Source organism: Rhinopithecus roxellana, chromosome 8 (genome assembly GCF_007565055.1).
Source record: "Rhinopithecus roxellana isolate Shanxi Qingling chromosome 8, ASM756505v1, whole genome shotgun sequence".
NCBI classification, from domain to species: domain Eukaryota; kingdom Metazoa; phylum Chordata; class Mammalia; order Primates; family Cercopithecidae; genus Rhinopithecus; species Rhinopithecus roxellana.
Genome location: NC_044556.1, coordinates 109,116,393 through 109,132,335, shown reverse-complemented (window position 1 = coordinate 109,132,335; position 15,943 = coordinate 109,116,393). Strand labels below are relative to the sequence as shown.

General features: G+C 40.1%; 1 protein-coding gene across 2 annotated transcripts in view; it reads right to left on the bottom strand.

The window, feature by feature from the left end:
- DESI2 (desumoylating isopeptidase 2) overlaps window positions 1-15,943 on the bottom strand; it is a 64,251-nt gene that overhangs the window by 15,206 nt on the left and 33,102 nt on the right. The window contains exons 2-4 of one of the 2 annotated variants that reach the window (XM_010353281.2): window positions 7,724-7,796; window positions 5,051-5,144; window positions 2,367-2,508 (exon numbers count right to left, since the gene is read on the bottom strand). In XM_010353281.2, coding sequence (XP_010351583.1) covers window positions 2,367-2,508; window positions 5,051-5,144; window positions 7,724-7,796 — 309 coding nt within the window. The remainder of the gene's footprint in view (window positions 1-2,366; window positions 2,509-5,050; window positions 5,145-7,723; window positions 7,797-15,943) is intronic. The other variant, XM_010353282.2, reaches the window with a different exon arrangement.

The window sequence follows — 15,943 nt, the reverse complement described above, 5'->3', positions numbered from 1 at the left end:
AACTTTATGAATACTGAAGTTTGAACTTTACATAATTTATACATGTCACCATACAGTACTCTTTTGGCTTTTTTCAATCCTTAAAAAGAATGTAAAAACCATCTTAGCCTGCAGGCTGTACAAGGACAGATGACACGCTGGTGTTGGTTCGAAGGCCAGGCTACAGTAGTTTGCTAATCCCTGCTGTAGAGGAAGCATCGGAACTGATAACATTACGGTGTTAAATAATTCTTAGAATTTTTACGAACAATATTAACAGAACAGTACATATATCAACAACCATTAATATAGTGATGATTGTGCTTATTTGCAACTGGTTATACGACATACATCCCACACTATGTTGTCAAAGATAAAAGCATACCAGTTTCACTGAACTTCATCAGAGTGCCCAATATCAATTTACTTGGCTTCATAATATGGGAGTTGCATCCATCATTTCAAATTCCAAATGTAACTTGTACATTTCACAATAGGCAAGAGCTGATATTTCCATTTAATGGAATATATACCTTATTTTACTAAAATAGCTCCTTATCCCTCACCGTCCAGAATTCTAGTTCCAGCACTGCCACTAACAGGCGAGGTAACCTTGGTCAAGTCACTTAACTTCTGGGTCTCCCAGTTTAACAATTCAGCACTAGGCCACGCATGGTGGTTCATGCCTGTAATCCCAGCACTTTGGGAGGCTGAGGTGGGCAGATCACTTGGGGTTGGGAGTTCAAGACCAGCCTAACCAACACGGAGAAACCCCGTCTCTACTAAAAATACAAACTTAGCCGGGCGTGGTGGCGCATGCCTGTAGTCCCAGCTACTTGGGAGGCTGAGGCAGGAGAATTGCTTGAACCTGGGAGGCAGAGGTTGTGCTGAGCTGAGATGGTGCCACTGCAGTCCAGCCTGGGCAATAAAGAGTGAAACTCCATCTCAAAAAAAAAAAAAAAAAAAAAAAAAAAGAAAAAAAGAAAAAAATTCAGCACTTATTTGGGGAAAGGCATAAAAACTGCAGCCTAAAAAGATGGCTCCAGGGACATCTAGAATTGCTCTTTGGGCCCCAAATGCAAAATGGTTTTGGGGTTAGACCAGGGCTGATGTGGTGGTATAGATGCTCAATGAAGTTCTGAATGTTTTTGAAGGACAGAATAAATTAGAACTAGAGGAAGTAATGATAAAGTATAATAAGCACTGGAGTAAGAAGTCAGGTCTAATCTGAATTCTCCATGACAAGCTTTAGTAAGTCATTTTTCCAATTGGGGTCAGTTTCCTTGTCTGAAAAATAAGAGTGGATTAGGATGCTGTCTATTTCTTCACCAATTTTAGCACTCAATGGATCTTTGAATGCATTCCATACAAATGTAATGTCTGGGGTCAAGAAAGCTGAGAACTACCTCCCCACTTGTCTGAAAACTGACTAGGTCACTTCTATGGTACTGATGCATCCACTAGACTAGAAGTGTTTCTCGAACTTTTAGGTTCATATGAGTCATCTCGGGATCTTGTTAAAATGAAGATTTGCATTCAGTGTATCTCTGGTGGGGCAGAGATACCACATATCTCACAAATTTCTAGGAGATGCTGATGCTGCTGGTCCACAAAACACACTTTGAGTAGCATGGTAACAGACTGTGAGAGCTGTTTGAAAGCTGTATTGTAGAAGCCATGAGGGAAGTAAAAAGGGCAAGGAACTAAGCATTTCTGCAGAGGAGGTCACTGAAATAGCAGCTCGTTTTTTCCTCTACACCCTTCACAATTTCTGTGGTACCTAGATGCTGCCACTGCAACCATCTGCTAAGAATCAGAAAGCTGGGAAGCTGTTGCAAGTGCCAATTCTCTAGACCTTATTCTACAATCTTTTTAATTTCTTTCCTCCATTTTCTTTTTATGGTTCTTTAATTTTGACCTAGTTTTCATCTTCTGCTTGGGATTCAAGAATTGAGAAGGCAAGTACGTGCCTATGTGTTATGTTAGCAGAAGAAAATTTCAAGATGGAAGACATGAATTACTTACTAATAAGAGCCAGAAAAAATCAGCAAAAGAGAAACCTTAGCGACTAAGAAGCAGGTGTCTCTAGGCATTTCCTTTTTTAAAGCGCAAGTTTCAGGCTGTAATAAAATAAGAAGGGACCGTTGTTTGTACTTACTCTCTACTCACTGCAAAGTAATGGAGAGAACTGCCATTGAAAACTGTGCAGACTCTCCAGTTACCAGCTCGGGAAAGGTCATTCATACAAGATTGAAATACAATACCATACTTCATACAACACAAAAAATCAGGAAAGAAACGAATCAAGTTCGAACACAGTGGGATATCAAGTATAGTGGGATAGCAAATATGTATTTGAAGAACTTTTAGGATAAAATTTAGTTTACCTCTGATAAAGCTGAAGAAAAATGATTGCAGTTTTTATGCATTAAATGATAAGCATTGCCTTTGTATTCTTTTCCCAGTTCTTCTACAATTTTTTCTATATCATCTTCTAGGAAGTCCGTGCTCCCTAAAACAACAGCTTCTCTTAAAGAACAAAAAGAAAAAAAAGAGAAAGAAAAATAAGGACGTAGTTGTGTCAAATATTTATAAAAAGCATGTTTAAATACTTGCTTATTTCCAGGAATATTATGATTGACATAACAAATCAGGGTTAATATAACAAGACTAAAAGTGAAACAAGATACTTTAAAAGTGCTATTTTAGTTTCTACTTTTCTGCAATAAATTCTTAAGTATATTACCTATGAATACTACAAAAGCACAAGTCATTTTCTTTATGAAATATATGTCCCTGCGTAAAATGTAGTATTATAGTTATTTTCACAACTATTGTATTAGTAGTTATATTGTTAGAGAACCAGATCCCTGCTGCAAATATTCCTGCATAATCTCACTTGCCATTGAAGGGCTGGACATCATCTCACCTAGAAACAAACTTTTATCTGTCACTGTGCTGCAACGAGACAAACTGTCAAACCTGACTAAACGTTTTCTAAAAAGAAGGACCCTGGCTGGGTACAGTGGCTCACGCCTATAATATCAGCACTTCAGGAGGCCAAGGTGGGCAGATCACCTGAGGTCAGGAGTTGGAGACCAGCCTGGCCAACATGGTGAAACCCCGTCTCTACAAAAATACAAAAATTAGGCGCGATGGCAGGTGCCTGTAATCCCAGCTACTCGGGAGGCCGAGGCGGGAGAATCGCTTGAATACAGGAGGCAGAGGTTGCAGTGAACCAAGATTGTACCACTGCACTCCAGCCAGGGTGACAGAGCAAGACTCCATCTCTAAACAAACAAAAAATAAAAAGGACTCCAAACTACTACCTTGGAAAGGCGACAGACATTATCCAAGAGAAAGTGGAATTTTAGTCAGATAAGTTAGGCATCCAAGAAACCTGAAAATACTTAGAAAATCCTTTTATCAAGTAGTCTTGCCAAAAGAGAGCCCAAAGGAGTGGAGTCAGGATGGTATCACAGCACTTCTGTGCGGAAATCTTTCAATTCAGTGATAGGCTAAGAGAACTATGAAGTTAGTAGGGGTCTTAATGTGTAGCTCTCTACTGAAGCTTCATGTTGGAACCCCATTGCACTGTTTTTCACTTGGCAAGCCATCTATTATAGGCCCAGAAGTTTAACGCTCCTTGAAACTAACATTCTAAATATCACTCTTCTTTTTTTTTTTTTTGGTGAGATGGAGATTTACTCTTGTTGCCCAGGCTGGAGTGCAGTGGCACAATCTTGGCTCACCGCATCCTCCGCCTCCCAGGTTCAAGCGATTCTCCTGCCTCAGCCTCCCAAGTAGCTGGGATTACACGCATGTGCCACCACGCCCGACTAATTTTGTATTTTTAGTAGAGACGGGGTTTCACTGTGTTGCCCTGGCTGATCTCGAACTCCTGACCTCAGGTGATCCGCCCGCCTTGGCCTCCCAAAGTGCTGGGATTACAAGCGTGAGCCACTGAACCCGGCCCTAAATATCACTTTAAATACAAACCTCAATTAAGGAATGAAAATTTGATTATTAACATTTATATTCTCATTCTCAGCAAACAAGGACAGAAAACCAAACACCGTGTTCTCACTCATAGGTGGGAACCAAACAATGAGAACACTTGGACACAGGGTGGGGAACATCACACACCGGTGCCTGTCGTGGGGTGGGGGCCTGGGGGAGGGATCGCACTAGGAGAAATACCTAATGTAAATGATGAGATGATGGGTGCAGCACACCAACATGACACATGGATACCTATGTAACAAACCTGCACGTTGTGCACATGTACCCTAGAACTTAAAGTATAAATAAAAAAAATTATATTCTTACTGCTTTTTATTACTCATAAGACTCCAGTGAACACTTATATCCATATATTTTAGGTTTATCATTACAGGTAATACATATACCTTAACAATGGATTCTACGCTAGTCAACTGTTTAGTTATTTCAAATGTATAAAATGTCCCTTGCATTGGGACAATAAAGACATTTTTAATTTGCTAGGTAGGTCACAATAAAACGTTTTCTCCTTTCAAACAGGAGATTGAGAGGAAGAAATCATTAGAAAGGAGTTTCCTGGGCTGGGCGCGGTGGCTCACGCCTGTAATCCCAGCACTTTGGGAGGCCGAGGCAGGTGCATCACCTGAGGACAGGGGTTCAAGATGAGTCTGGCCAACATGGTGAAAACTCCGTCTCTACTAAAAATACAAAAATTAGCCGGATGTCGTGGCACATGCCTGTAATCCCAGCTATTTGGGAGCCTGAGGCAGGAGAACTGCTTGAACCTAGAAGGCAGAGGCTGCAGTGAGCCAAGATCACGCCACTTCTCTCCAGCCTGGGAGACAGAGTGAGACTCCATCTCAAAAAAAAAAAAAAAAAAAAAAAAAAGGAAAAGAAATTAGTTTCCTGAGGCAAACCTGAGTTATATAAAATGTCAGCAATTTAAACAAAGTTAAAGAGACATTTTTAACTTCTTGGGTTTGTTTTGATTTACAGAATGAATTCTGTTTACCTGAAAACAAGCTATGGCACCTAAGACAGTGTAATAAAAATTATCCTCCCTACTTACTTAAATTTAAATGTTTCTCCTAGTTCAGAAGCATTTCCTGGGGAAATTTCAAATATTCCAGAAAAGGGGTAAGGATGGCCACCATAAGCAAATTCTGAAAAGAGAAAACTCATGATTTTTAGTATGTATCACATAAAATTTAACCAGAATGCTGAATTAGCTTTAATAATTGAGGACAACAGTGACACCATCTAAATATTTTTCAGTTTATAAAATGCTTTCACAAATATCTCACTTAGCTATTACTCGTATAAACAGTTGTCACAAAAGACCCAAAACTCAAATAACAGAAGACACTCAAAGATATTCTTGACTGCCATTATTTCCCTTTCTTATAATGGCAAAAAGAGTGTGACTAACACACAAAGGTAAATACAGTTCTCTCTGCATGTCTGTATCATGCCAATCTAGGTAGGTGGTCAGTTCAGTGTTTTGCCACTTTCTAAATTAAAGTGATCTAATTTCAAACACATATCTTACTGGAGAAACTGTCTAGTAACCGTGAGTTTCATGGTTTCTGGGATAAAGACTCTTGGTTTACCTTTGAGTAGGGTGGAACATTACTAAACCTAAAACACCACTCAATTCTCTTCATTTAAGAAAAAAATAAACTGCCAAATTAACACATATACCTACCCACCCTCCCATCCAATCTCCACAGCAAGTCTTTTAGCTAGGATAAACTATTTTTTGACTGTACATCCAATACAAACTGTACATCAGATACAAACTCTGGAGAACAAAATGGAGAATAATTTTAGATAAAAAAAATTCCTGTAATTTTCTGTTATCTCACTTAGATATTTTAGTGGCTAAGTCTTAGTAGACAAATTTAAATAATTCCAAACCATGTTTAAATCAACTTCATCACTTTAAAAATATAACCGTAAAAGGTCTTAGAACAAAGCACAGGAAAGAACACGCAGATACTAAATTTACTTTTAATTCAGACCTGTCCAAAAAAAGCAACAATGTAGTTTGAGAAATAAAGTGGCTATTTTGAAATAAAATTTTTAAAGTTTTTTAGTGACAAAATTTTACAAAATATTGTAGATTATCACGTTGGAAAGGGTAAGATTATATTTGGATTCTTAACTTTCTCAATTATAACAAGGAAAGTCATAGACCCATTCTTTTATTTAAAAAGCAATCACTAATTTTCAGAAATATATTAATATTTGATTCTAGCTTTACTAAATTTACATGAACATGTTTTGAAACATGTTTCTAATTATTACTAACTCATTTTATGAAGGGGAGCAATGATTAGGCAGATAATAGAGCCATGGACTAGCATACAGGAACATTTGGGTTCAAGTTTTAGTTAATTATTAGCATTATGACTTTCAGCAGGTTTGGGCCTCAGTTTCTTCAGCTGAAAAATGGAGAAGATGTCACCTGCCCTTATCTAACCCACCATGATCATGTGGTCCCAAATTTGTGGCATTTAAAAAATGGTAACACATCATACAAATTCAAGAAATACACATGCAAATGTGGAAAAGCCAAATCAACCAAAAGAGTAACCCCACAGACTATGATCCCACCCACAGCAATACTCCCAAGCACGAAACTTTCAGCAAGAGCCCCTCAGTATTTTTTGGGATTATTTGGTAGATGTAGACTTTCAAGTAAAATAGAGCTTTAAATGGCAGATTTGTATAGCCAACATTTAATATGCTAAACTGCACCTGGAAACAGGTAAAATGGAATATAAAAAATAGTATAACCACCATACTGACACATTTAAGTAAATGAGTCTCTTCTTTATATTGGTTAAAACTGGTGTATAGTGTTCAGGGATAACCCTGAGTAAAGTGCAATAATATATTCTAAGAGGTCACAAAGACTGTCTAGCTGAAGCGAACAAAGGCATTTCTGCTACAGGGTTAGTTTATAATTCAAAATGATAGATTACATGAAATCAGCAATGTGATCTGTCTTACGCAGACCATTACTATTAGTTACAACTTGATCAGGGGTAGATTATCTTGCATCAAGAGTAGGAATTAGAACAGAAGAAAAAAAAACTGTTGAACACACAGCTGCTTGGTTTGAGTGACTCCTGACATATTTATCCTAATAAAGGATAATAACAAGAATGAAGAAGGCTGAGTTAGTGACAAAGGGCATGATTAGCTGTAATCATGGTCGGATTTGTTCAGCAATGTTTTTAGACTTCAAAAACTTACAGATTTTATAGACTTATAGGTCTACAAACCAAATTTATTACTGAAATTCCCTCAGGAAATTGGTATTTCAAGTCTGACACCTTCTAGCACCAACCTTTCCAACCAAAATTATTGTTTTTATCATGCTATTTTCGAAGGGCAAGGTTTCTTAGGAGGTCCAATATATAGGAGAACAAAACAAACTCACTTTATGACAATCACAAAAGGAAAATATTTTTTAAAACATAGTATTTAGAATAAAAGATAAAGTGAATGAAGTGAATGTATACTCTTGTATTTTGAGTCCTTTCTCCCCAAATACATTCTACTTTGGGCATTTTTTCAAAATGCAGTATAAACGAATATGGGGAGATTTTCTTCTACTTTCTGTAATAACATATGGAAGTGGTTAAAAAAAGAGAAACACCTATAGTTATGGTTTTGCAACTCCTTTAAAGTACAAAATCTTCAGAGAGTATATTTAGACTGTGTGTACACATACCTCTGCCATAGACTTCAATTCCTGAATGAAAAACTCCAATTCCAATGGATGAGGTATATTCGTTCATCCAATACTAAGAAAAAAAGAAAGAAAAGTTTCAGAATACCTGTTCATTTACCACTCAACTCCACACTACAGAAGTGACTACTCCCCAAATCGTACACTCTGAAACTCCCATGATAAAGATCCAGTTGGTTCTATCTCTGTGCCTTTGCCTGTATCACATCTGGAATGCCTTCCTGGGTCAAAATGATTGTCGCAATTTGAGTATAAGCACATTATCTAAGCCTTATAGAGCAAGCAATACAATTAAAAGCTTGATCAGTTTGTGGGGCGGCGGTGGGGGGAGATTATGTAAGAGCTCTCCTGTTAGTGACTTACACACACACACACACACACACACACACACACACACTCACACACACACAGAGTGTGCTTTCATATCTATTTTTCTCCTATCCTAAGCTTTTCTTCTTATTCTTTGGTGAGCTCCCTGAAAGCAGAAATATTTAATTCTTTTTCAACAAACATTTACAGCATGTTATCACGTGTCCTGATTCAGCTCAAAGTTTGATAATGGTAATAACATAGGAATAAATAATGCACAAAGGTTAGAACCACATTCTTACTTCTTACCATTAGCATGAACAAAAACCTCCCAGAAAAGGTAATATCTGAACTGAGTCTTTAGGAACAAATCAGATTTCCCAGTAACAAAACTGGGCCATGGGGCCCATGGGGATGGACAGAAATGCCAGGAAGAGGGAAGAGCATATACATAGGTAATATGATAACAAATTACAGGAAATAGCCGGGTGCAGTGGCTCACACCTGTAATCCCAGCACTTTGGGAGGCCGGGGGGCGGGGGGTTGGACCACCTGAGGTCAGGAGTTCGAGACCAGCCTGGCCAACATGGAGAAACCCTGTCGCTACTAAAAAATACAAAATTAGCCGGGCATGGTGGCACATGCCTGTAATCCCAGCTACTCGGGAGGCTGAGGCAGGAGAATCGCTTGAACCTGGGAGGTGGAGGTTGCGGTGAGCCAAGATCATGCCATTGCACTCCAGCCTGGGCAAAAAGAGTGAAACTCTGTCTCAAAAAAAAAAAAAAGAAAAAAAGAAATTACAGGAAATGACTGTGAAAGGGGTTAAAAAGGTGAAGTGGAGGGGGTTAAACTGAGAAAAAGGTAAATGAGTTAAGAGCTCACTAAACGAACACTTAGGTAATGCTCAGAAGTGTTACAAACCTATTGGATTTCTCCCAGGTTAGGGGACAGATAATTTATCTTTAATTGTTCTAGGTTTATTCAAGTCTTAACCTTGGCTCCAGACCCCTAGCCAGTCTTTCTCAGACCTACACACATTCTCATGCATTGCTGGAAGAAGCATAAATGAACAAGTCAGTTTTTTTTTTTTTCTAAAATGTACCTGGGGCAGAGGGTGGATAAAAATAAAATAAAATGTACCTGGAAGAAGAATTAAGCAATAATAAATAAATATATGAAAAAGAACAAGGAATTTTCCCATCTAGAAATTGAAATATTCATTAAAACAATATGGCACTGTTGCAGGAACAGATCCTGGTACAGACCCTTGTATATATAAGAATTTGATATACGATAAAGGAGATATTTAAAATTAATGACAAAGCATGAATTATTAAAAACACGTTGACAAAATTGATTATGCACAAAAATAAATTTCATGTATCTAAAAATTCCAGTGTGTCTAAAAATAACTATATAGGGATAGAAGGAAATAGAGTTTAAAAAATTTTAGGTGGGAAAAGACAACCTAAGGAAAGCAAAATCCTAGAATTTATAGAGGAAAACATCAACAGACATTCAACATTAAAATGTACAACTTTTTATTTTATAAAACTGCATAAAAACAAGATAAAAAGATAAATAATACATAAGAAGAGAGAATCTGTGTGGATATAACAAAGATTCATATGAGAATATAAGTATCCCTCTCGATGTGAATTTTTTGAGTTCCTGATTTGGAGAGACAGAATTTGGATGACAAGTTAGGAAATGAAGGATACTTTTTTTATGTGAATCAATTTGATTTTGGAAGGAGAGTAGTAAGATTACATACAGTAAGGATTCTTCAAAATATTTACCCAAATCTATGTAATCCCAGAGTTTGGGTAGCAAAAGTTCAGATGTGAGTATACTTGTAAATAAAAGCTCCATTTAAAAAAAAAAAAAAGAGGCCAGGCGCAGTGGCTCAAGCCTGTAATCCCAGCACTTTGGGAGGCCGAGACGGGCGGATCACGAGGTCAGGAGATTGAGACCATCCTGGCTAACATGGTGAAACCCCGTCTCCACTAAAAAACTACAAAAAACTAGCCGGGCGAGGTGGCGGGCACCTGTAGTCCCAGCTACGTGGGAGGCTGAGGCAGGAGAATGGCGTAAACCCGGGAGGCGGAGCTTGCAGTGAGCTGAGATTCGGCCACTGCACTCCAGCCCGGGCGACAGAGTGAGACTCCGTCTCAAAAAAAAAAAAAAAAATTAGTGGCCAATAAACCTGAAATAACAATCTCAGTAGCAAACAGAAAAATACTAATTAAAACAATGAGGTACCATCCTTCTTTTTATCTATCAAATTGGCAAATATTAAAAATACTGCTAATACTGGGTGTTGGGGAAGGGTGTGAAGAAGACATTGCACAAGTGTAAATCAATGACAGTGACTTAACCATTTCACCTTCTGGAATCTATTCTATAGAAACACTAGTATATGCAAAGACATGTCCTAGGACATTAACTGTAGTTGTCTACAATACTGAAAAACTGAAGTCTAAATATCAATAGAGAAATGGCTAATTATGGTACATTCATATTATAAACTATCAATCAAAAAAAAGAATAAGGTTGACTTGGGAAAATTAGCTGAGTTTAATTTTTAAAAAGGAAAAAAGAATGAGGTAACTCGATAGATATTTAAAAACCACATAAAATAAAAGGATCAAGTCATAATATGTGTAGCATGATCAAATTTTTGAAAAACAAGCCTGAGGATATACTTACATATTAAGTATGGGATGACAAAATAAAACTACCACCAATTGCAACAAAATAAAGGTTTGAAGGTTGAACAGATCAAACTGTTAACAATTTGGGGGAGAGGAGTACATGTGGCTAGGGTGGGAGTGGAGGACTATAATGCAATACTTTTCAGTTTTAACTCCATACATTCAGGATTGTTTTTCTAAATTTGTTAAAGAGTATTACTATTATAATTAAAAATGTTATTTTAAAGTAAAATGCTATTATCCTAGTTTAACAGGTTTTTATTTGAATTTTTACACTACAGTAAGAGAATAGGTTGCACATAAAAAAACATAAGCATAAGACTATTAACTGCAGTATTATTTATGTTAGTAAAATGCTGACAACAACCTAAATATTTATAGGGTCCTAGTTACCTAAACTATGATGTATCTATATAATGGAATATTCTTCAGCCATAAAAAGAGGGGTAAGGTCTCAGTGTGGTGGGTTACACCTGTAATCCCAGTACTTTGGGAGGTTGAGGCGGGAGGACAGCTTGAGGCCAGGAGTTCAAGATCCCCCCCTGGGCAACACAGGGAGACCCAATCTCTAAGAAAGAAAGAAAGAAGGAAAGGAAGGAAGGAAGGAAAGGAAGGAAAGGAAGGAAAGGAAGGAAAGGAAGGAAAGGAAGGAAAGGAAGGAAGGAAGGAAGGAAGGAAGGAAATTAGTCAGGTACCTGTGGTCCTAGCTACCTGGGAGGCTGAGGTGGCAGAACTGAGCCCAGGAGTTTGAGGTTGCAGTGAGCTATGATCACATCACCGCACTCCAGCCAGGGCAACAGAGTGAGACCCTGTCTCTAAAAAAAATTCAAAAAGTGTAGGGGGAGAGGTGATGCTCTTGAAAAACTAAGAGGAAGAGGAAGTAATTTCCAGGATATATTTGTTAGGGAAACAAAAGCAAGTTGCAAAATAATATATAGCAAAGACTTAGACTCCTGAATCTTCTCCTAGGCCCATCTGTACACTTACTTGTAAAATCAGGTTTTAGCAAAGAATCTTGCTAATTCAGTTCAGCAAGAACCCCCAACCCTTGCTATCTGATCACCTCCATATCTGGTCAGGTTCCTCATCCTCCACCATCCCCCGGTGATGTCAGATTACCCTGGCATATCTTCACAAAGAACTGTGTTAGGTTGGTTTAGCCAGAACCCCCTGACCCCTAATGTTTCCTCTTAGAAATTTTCCATCCACTGACCCTCCACCCTGCCCCCTGGCTGCAAATTCCCATTTGCCCATGCTGTGTTTGGAGTTGAACACAGTCTCTCTACTCCACTGCAAAATCCCACTGCCATGGCCTCTCTACCTATCACAATGGTCTTGAAAAGAGTTTGTTGGCCAGGTGCGGTGGCTCATGCCTGTAATCCCAGCACTTTGGGTGGCCGAGGTGGGCGGATCACGAGGTCAGGAGATCGAGACCATCCTGGCTAACATGGTGAAACCCCGTCTCTACTAAAAATACAAAAAAATTAGTCAGGCATGGTGGCGGGTGCCTGTAGTCCCAGCTACTTGGGAGGCTGAGGCAGGAGAATGGCGTGAACCCAGGAGGTGGGGCTTGCAGTGAGCCAAGATCACGCCACTGCACTCCAGCTGCGCAGAGCAAGACTCCGTCTTAAAAGAAAAAAAAAAAAAAGTTTGCCTTACTATGCTTCAACAAATATTACTGAGTTTTTAAAATTTTTTTGACAGTATACTATATACATGCTTTTGTATGAGAATGTCTGTATCTACACCTTACAGCCAGCAAACAACTCCTGCAGGCCAAATCTGGCCCACCTCCTGTCTTTGCAAATAACGTTTTATTGGAACACAGCCTCGCTCACTTGTTTGCAAACTGTCTATGTGGCTTTTATGCAGAGTTGAGTGATAGATAACCAAGATATTTACTATCTGGTTATTTACAGAAAAAGTTTGTGTAAGATCCCTGTCATATGCAAATATCTATTTTTTTTCTTGCAAAAAAGAAAAAGAAGAAAAAACTAGAAAATCATGAAAATAGTTACCTACCAAAGGTGGATGAAAGGGAAAGAGACAGAAGACTTCCTGAGATATCTTTTTATATATAGTTTCGACATTTGAACCACGTAAATGTTTTTCACAAAGTTAGACTTAGAAAAAGAAGTGAGACGCGAAGCCAGCTGGACTTCTTGGGTCGAGTGGGCACTTGGAGAACTTTTCTGTCTAGCTAGAGGATTGTAAATGCACCAATCAGCGTGCTGTGTCTAGCTAAAGGTTTGCAGACGCACCAATCAGCGCTCTGTAAAATGGACCAATCAGTGGGATGTAGGCGGGGCCAAATAAGGGAATAAAAGCTGGCCACCCGAGCCAGCAGGGGCAACCTGCTCAGGTCCCCTTCCATGCTGGGGAAGCTTTGTTTTTTCGCTCTTCACAATACATCTTGCTGCTGCTCACTCTTTGGGTCTGCACTACCTTTATGAGCTGTAACACTCACCATGAGGGTCTGTGGCTTCATTCCTGAAGTCAGCGAGACCATGAACCCACCAGAAGGAATAAACTCCAGACACATCTGAACATCTGAAGGAACAAACTCCAGACACATCATCTTTAAGAACTTAACACTTACCATGAGGGTCTGTGGCTTCATTCTTGAAGTCAGTGAGACCAAGAACCCACCAGAAGGAACCAATTCTGGACACGTTTTGGTGACCATGAAGGGACAATCACCAAGCAGTGAGTACCACTGGATCCCTTTCGCTTGCTATTCTGTCCTATTTTTCCTTAGAATTTGGGGGCTAAATACCGGGCCAGTTAAAAGCGACTAGCACGGCTGCCAGACTGAAGAAATGGGTGTCAGGCTTTCTGGGAAAGGGCTCTCTAACAACCCCTGACTCTTTGGAGTTGGAAGTGTTGGTTTACCTGGAACCAGCTTCCGCTTTTCCTGTACTTCTGGGCTGAGCTGAGGGTCGACAGAGAGGAAAGCCATTCAGCTCTGGGGTCTGACAAGTTGGTTGATCCTGCGGCCATGAGCAGAACTAAGTCATGTCACCCAAGCGAGACTCGCCCATCTATCCTATCCATCCTGACCCTTGCCTCCTGGGTCCTAATGCTTGTCAGACAAACTTCCTCTTGCCTCTCTTCGAGGCTAGTCCTGCTTCTAAAAACTACTCCCCGTCTCTGGTGCTTTTCTAGTTTCTCCTATAAGAATGATTTCTAGTATAAACTTCAGGACTCTGTTACCTTCTTTAAGCACCCGGGCTCACCAATAAGAAAGACATAATTTTTGCCCAAAGCCCCACTGGGGTGGGGCACTATCTGGAATTTCAGGATCCATCCTCAGACAAGCAGGCCTAACAAAAGCTATTCCTGAAGCTAGGATATGGGGAGCCTCAGAAATTGTTATCCTTCCTATTCATATAATTGAGGACAAAAGGCATCACTCTTCCAACTCTGGAGATCCCCCCTCCCTCAGGGTATGGCCCTCCACTTCATTTTTGGGGCATAACATCTTTATAGGACACAGGCAATGTCCCAATACTAACAGGAGAATGCTTAGGACTCTGACAGGTTTTCGAGACTGCATCGGTAAGGGTCACTAAATCCGATTTTTCTCGGTCCTCTTTGTGGTCTAGGAGGCCGGGCAAGGGTACAGGTTTTCGAGAATGCGTCGGTAAGGGCTATGAAATCCAACATTCCTTGGTCCTCCTTGTGGTCTAGGAGGAAAACTAGTGTTTCTGTTGCTGCGTCAGTGAGTGCAACTGTTCTGATCAGCAGGGTCCAGGGACCGTTGCGGGTTCTTGGGCAGGGGGAGAAACAAACCAAAACCGCAGGTGGTTTTAGATGGGAAACACTCAGGCATCAGCAAGCTCACCCTTGAAATGCATCCTAAGCCATTGGGACCAATTTGACCCACAAACCCTGAAAAAGAGGCAGCTCATCTTTTTCTGCACTACAGCCTGGCCCCAGTATTCTCGCTCTGATGGGGAAAAATGGCCACCTGAGGGAAGTATAAATTACAACACTATCCTGCAGCTTGACCTTTTCTGTAAGAGGGAAGGTAAATGGAGTGAAATACCTTATGTCCAAGCTTTCTTTTCATTGAAGGAGAATACACAACTATGCAAAGCTTGCAGTTTACATCCCACAGGAGGACTTCTCAGCTGACCTCCATATCCTAGCCTCCCTATAGCTCCCCTTTCTATTAACAATAAGCCTCCTCTAATCTCCCCCACCCAGAAGGAAACAAGCAAAGAAATCTCCAAAGGACCACAGAAAGCCCCAGGCTATCGGTTATGTCCCCTTCAAGCTGTAGGGGGAGGGAAATTTGGCCCAAACTGGGTACATGTCCCCTTCTCCCTCTCTGATTTAAAGCAGATCAAGGCAGACCTGGGGAACTTTTCAGATGACCCTGACAGGTACACAGATGTCCTACAGGGTCTAGAGCAAACCTTCTATCTCACTTGGAGAGATGTCATGCTACTGTTAGATCAAACCCTGGCCTTTAAATGAAAAGAATGCGGCTTTAGCTGCAGCCCGGGAGTTTGGAGATACCTGGTATCTTAGTCAAGTAAATGACAAAATGACAGCCGAAGAAAGGGACGAATTCCCTACCGGTCAGCTAGCTGTCCCCAGTATGGATCCCCACTGGGACCTCAACTCAGATCATGGGGACTGGAGCTGCAAACATCTGTTGACCTGTGTTCTAGAAGGACTAAGGAGAATGAGAAAAAGCCCATGGATTAGTCAATGATGTCCACCATAACTCAGGGAGAGAAGAAAACCCTTCTGCCTTTCTTAAGCAGTTATGAAAGGCCTTAAGAAAATACACTCCCCTGTCACCCAACTCACTAGAGGGTCAACTGACCCTAAAAGATAAGTTTATTTCCCAGTCAGCTGCAGATTTCAGGAGAAAGCTCCAAAAGCGAGCCCTGGGCCCTGGGCCCCGGGCCCTGAACAAAATCTGGAGGCATTATTAAACCTGGCAACCTCGGTGTTCTATAATAGGGACCAAGAGGAACAGGTCAAAAGGAAAAGCGAGATCAGAGAAAGGCCACAGCCTTAGTCATGGCCCTCAGACAAATAAACCTTGGTGGTTCAGAGAGGACAGAAAATGGCGCAGGCCAATCACCTGGTAGGGTTTGTTACCAGTGTGGTTTACAAGGACACTTTAAAAAAGATTGTCCAGTGAGAAACAAGCTGCCCCCTT